The sequence below is a fragment of the Neophocaena asiaeorientalis genome, unplaced genomic scaffold, assembly GCF_003031525.2.
Source record: "Neophocaena asiaeorientalis asiaeorientalis breed wild unplaced genomic scaffold, Neophocaena_asiaeorientalis_V1.1 scaffold225, whole genome shotgun sequence".
NCBI lineage: Eukaryota > Metazoa > Chordata > Mammalia > Artiodactyla > Phocoenidae > Neophocaena > Neophocaena asiaeorientalis.
In genome coordinates this window covers 3,063,844-3,068,480 of record NW_020172364.1, presented here as the reverse complement: position 1 = coordinate 3,068,480, position 4,637 = coordinate 3,063,844, and the positions used below count along the sequence as shown (strand labels likewise).

The following is a 4,637-nucleotide window of genomic DNA, read 5'->3' as shown; positions in this document are numbered from 1 at the left end:
TCCCTGGGGAGATGTGTGACGGAGGACATGTGCCCTTGTTAAGACTAGAGAGACTGTGGCAAGAAGAGCTGCATGAAGTTGGGCCAGACGATGCTTCCCTCCGGAGGGTTGTGTGGACCTTCTGCCGTACCAGGCTCATCCTCTCCATCGTGTGCCTGATGATCACGCAGCTGGCTGGCTTCAGTGGACCAGTAAGTCCTAACCATCCTTCCTAACAGTCTCCAGGGCCCCAGCCATGGCCAGCTGTAACCTTCTTGTTCTGTTGCAGGGGTTGCCCTCACCTTTGGGCTAGTTAGCAGCCTTAGAGATGTCTCCAGGTCTGTTGCAAGGGCGCAGTTGATGTTGGGGTGAATGGTGGTTTGTGAGAACTGGAAGGAGGAGGGGGCCGCGTTGCCAGAGGAGAAGTGGACCTGGCTTGCTTCCCTGGGGTGGGGGTGAAGCTGAATGACTCCAGCTCTGCCCAGGGCCGCGCTGCTTTGCGGCGTATCGACACGAAACGACAGTCCCGGTTCGGGAAAGGTGTCTCACAGTTCCGTGAGCAGGCGAGAGCAGTGTTGTGTGGCGTAGGCTGTTGCGTTGGTGCTGGTGACACACTGAAGGTCTGGGGGCAGAGTTGTCACATGTTTGACGGTTCTGTGGCACATGAGCCCTCAGGAAGCTGGAGGACTGTTGAGGTTCTTAGAGGCTAACCTGAAGGCCATTTCAAGTTCTGGTTTATAGTGTAAACCGTGTGGCAGGTGTTGGGGTTGCAGCCCTGGTTTTCCTAGTGTTGCTGAAGCAGAGTAGGGGAGAAGAGTGACGGTCACGCTGTTTTCTGGACACCTGTTCCTTACACCTGCTGTGCTGCCTTACACTTGAGACTTTGATTAAATCTATTCTCTACATATTTGCCTTGAGGCATCGGAGCCATAGTACTCCTTATTCTGTGCGTTTTCTGTGTGTGGGTAAGCTGGAGGTTCATGGTTTTGGTAAGTATGGGCCTAAGGTGCATGGTGATTAGGTAAAACTAATTTGCAGTTTTTCTGTTATGTTTTTTTGTTTGTTTGTTCGTTTGTTTTTGTTTTTAATGTCTGATGCCTTTTAAAAGTTTTGATCTCTTTTCTGGAGCAGAGAACACTACTTTTCTGGTATTGGGTTTCTTATTAATTGACCAACTAACATACTTTTGTATAAGTTTTAAGTAAGAGGGACCATGTAACTGCATATCATGTCACTGACCAAAATGGCAAACGTTTTCATAGGACCAGCTTCCCCCAAGAAGAGCTTCTGTCATTGTTTCACTACAGGGCTGGTGGCTGCTCTGATCTTTGGAAGAATTCTTGCAGCTGGGTAGCACGGTATACAGGCTTCCTTGATTCCATTCGGCCAACGCAAGAATTTAATTGGCTCCTCCCACCTCCCCCCCCCCTCAAATTCCATAGATTGTTGGGACTTTAATTTTTTACTTGGGAAAGAAAGTTTCTTATGCTTGTTCAGCTTGGGGGGCCTTACAGTCACTCACTTGAGCATCTGCCTATTCCTTTATCTCTCCTTTAAGGCACAGCACACTGGAATACTAATCTCTAGTAAACTCTTCTAGATGCCAGGGAAAGCTGAGAGCCTTCCTTTAATGGGAAAACAGCAGCAGCTTTTCCTTTTCTCCACCCTCTTGAGGAAGAGCACCTTAAGGCCTGTGTTACTTTGGGAGATTTTCCCCTAGAACAATCAAGAAAGCAATGGTCCCATCCACAGTGTCTCTAATTAATAAAAAAAAGATTTCAAATTGTAAGCAATGAAAACTTCTTTTTTGGAGCTCTAATTCTGACACATTTCTTTCTAATTGGAAATTTGAAGGATCGGGTTTGAGATTAGTATCAGCAATGAGCATACCTTCCATCTGTGGATTTAAATCCTCTGGAAGAACATCCATTTTAGATTTTTGCACATTTTCTAATATGGCAAGGATTTCAAACTGGCTTAGTCTGTTCTTACAGAAATCTACGTACGATCTGACTCCCCAGATACCATATATTTTTTTTACTCTCCCCTCAGGTCTCACTGAACCTTGGTAGCCATATGCAGAGCAAATAAAACACAATCAAGTGACTGTGTTTTGTTTTGTTTTTTAACTGCTGGCCAGCTGGGGCTGGACATTAATGATCAAGATGATCTAAGGTTTCAGTGATGCCAGTGGACCAGTGCTCTGCGCACGGTGTCCAAGGGTCACCATAGTGTTAATGGAGAGCCAGAATCCCTAAGGGTATGGTCCTGACCTACGATGAGTGACCAAATTGCTAAACTTGCAGAGGTGATTTGTGGCCTTCTTGGATTAAAACAGTTTTAAAAGACCAGGCCTGACCTATGATTTGTGTGTAAAGAATTAGCATCCGCCCTGTAGATCTGCAAGAGACGGCTCCCTCCTGCAGTGCTATCTCTTGGTGAATGCTAACTCTGCTCATGGGCCTTTTGGGGAAAGGACAGTGAAAAGCCTCTAGAGAGGTAAGTTTCCCACCCTTCCAACCTCTCTCCAGCTGCAGCTTGCTTGATGCTGTCAGGATCTGGATTTGGGGGGAGTGTCTCTGTAGTGGAACCAGTGACAGAAGCTGTTCTTTAGAATTTTCAGGATGGCTGTATTCTGCGGTCAGAATGAGAGAGGCAAGCTGGGCAGAATCTCTCGCCAAGAGTTCAGGTAAGGTAATGTTTATTCACTGGGAATGCTTTCCACAGCCAGACAACTATGCTGACAGTCTCGAGTTTTCTCCCAGTTTGTTTAAATTTAAATGATTAATTTGTAACCTTTTAAAACGAAATTTTGGTTAGATTTTTCATGAAAACCTTTTTTTTTCTTTGTTCCATACAAAATGGTTTGAAATGTAATTGTTTTTTAAAAACCCCCTGTGTGTTGGAAATTCTTTAATCTGCTGTTTCCTCTTTTCCCTCCCCTTTGAAAGTTTTGCATAGTGTAAGCATTCATTTTGTCTTTCACCTTCCCTCTGCTCCTCCTCTCTGGGAGGTACTAATGCTATTACCTGGTGCTGAAAAATGGCACAATAAAGGTATGGGAAGGAAGGAACCCTAAACTACAACCTGCTGTCCTTTCACGCCTTCCTTTGGAGACTGCTCCGTCAGTGCCGAGGTGTGTGAGAAAATGCTTTACTGCACCGCCATCTTACTGAGTTGCTTCACGTGAGGAAATTGGGGTTTTGACCCTGCCACTCAGTGACTCAGTTCCACATTTTGGATTGCATACTGGAAAAGAAGCCAATCTTCTTGCTAGTAAACCAACAACCCAGCTGTATGCAGTGGTGACCCAAGCAATGGATATAAAACCTAAAAATCTGAGGGAGGGGAGAGATGGGATACAATAGTTCTTGGAATCTGAAATCTCCTATTTATCTGATCAGGTTATTTACTGAGACTTGACATAAATCTGATTGGTGGGAATCTCTTAGGATCTAGTCGACATCTGATATTAATTTCCTCTCAGGAAAAACAAGAAATACCGATTTACCCAGAGAGAGTCTGGGTTCTGGAATTCAGCGTTAGCTGCTTCAGGACAATTGCTTCTGGCCTCCATTTTTGTCTGTCATTCAAGCGCTGGTTTCCAGCTACAGTACCCTTTGCTATAAGGCTCGGTGTAGATGGGTGAATGGGTTTCTCCTTAATTTTATTTTCTTCCTTCGGGGAGGGGGATTGATTTGGCTTTCTTTTGCTGTGGTTTGTTTTGTTTCATTTTTGGCAAGATCAACTTTAGCTGCAAGGACTCGAAAAGACTCTGAAGGATGCCACCCGTTTTTCCTTGAGGCCTAGATTTTTGTATTCCCTCCAGAGCAGAGGTCATTCCTCACAGCCTAGTGAACCAATAGCACCAGTGATTTTAAGCAGAGTCAACTCTCTGGGGAGTTTTCAGTTTTGTTTTTTGTTTTTTTAATTCTCTTTCCTTAGCAGCAAGGTCTTTATTCCTGGAGAATCTCCTCTATTGCAGGCTAACTGCAACTTCAGGAGCCCTAACCGATTAAGTGCTGTCAGCTTGATGCGCTACTCCGGACTCTGGAAACAGATATTGGTTCTATGCTGTAATTTCCACTGTGTGTAGTTAAAACAACAGTCGAGGCCAGACCTGTTGGCTGGCTAGCCCTGTATAACTCGACTCTGTATGTTCCCATGTATGTTACCGCAATGCTCCTCCTGTTGTACAGTGTCTGTGAGATGCTCTTTGAAGATGGTACTTTTTATTTTTTTCATTTTCAATAAAAGTACATTACCTCCCACTTCCTGGTATTTAATCCTGTTGCTGAATGTGCCTCGTGTGAGTGTGTGCTCCGGCGTTGCAGGACCTCAGAGCTGGAGGTGGCACTCGGTGGTTCTTGGGGGCTGCTGCCTTCCCTCCCTGCAGGTGGTGTTAGACATGTGCTACCTGAGGTAACATGTTTTTGTTTTTGGGAGGGCGCGGGGAGTGTGGGAGGGCCCTTGGGAGGGTCTCTGGATTTTGAATAGTCAGCTTTGTTTGCTCTCTTCTGTACTATTAAACTGCCGATGTTTATTTTCAGGAATGTTTTGCAAATGCACTTCTCACTCTTCCCCAGTCCAACTGTAGGTACACTGTTCCTTTTTATCAAATAAGCACGTTTGAAACGATCCAAAAATACAAAAAAAAA

General features: G+C 45.0%; 1 protein-coding gene across 11 annotated transcripts in view; it reads left to right on the top strand.

Moving 5' to 3' along the window:
* ABCC5 (ATP binding cassette subfamily C member 5) overlaps positions 1-4,637 on the top strand; it is an 88,404-nt gene that overhangs the window by 28,346 nt on the left and 55,421 nt on the right. For 4 of the 11 annotated variants that reach the window (XR_003006234.1, XM_024767647.1, XM_024767655.1 and 1 more), the window contains one exon: positions 44-191. Coding sequence is in view for 8 of the 11 variants with exons in the window: in XM_024767647.1 (XP_024623415.1) it covers positions 44-191 (148 nt within the window). In the remaining 3 variants the exon portion in view is untranslated. Of the gene's footprint in view, positions 1-43; positions 192-2,593; positions 4,626-4,637 lie in introns of those variants that run through there. The other 7 variants (XM_024767697.1, XM_024767695.1, XR_003006242.1 and 4 more) reach the window with 7 other exon arrangements.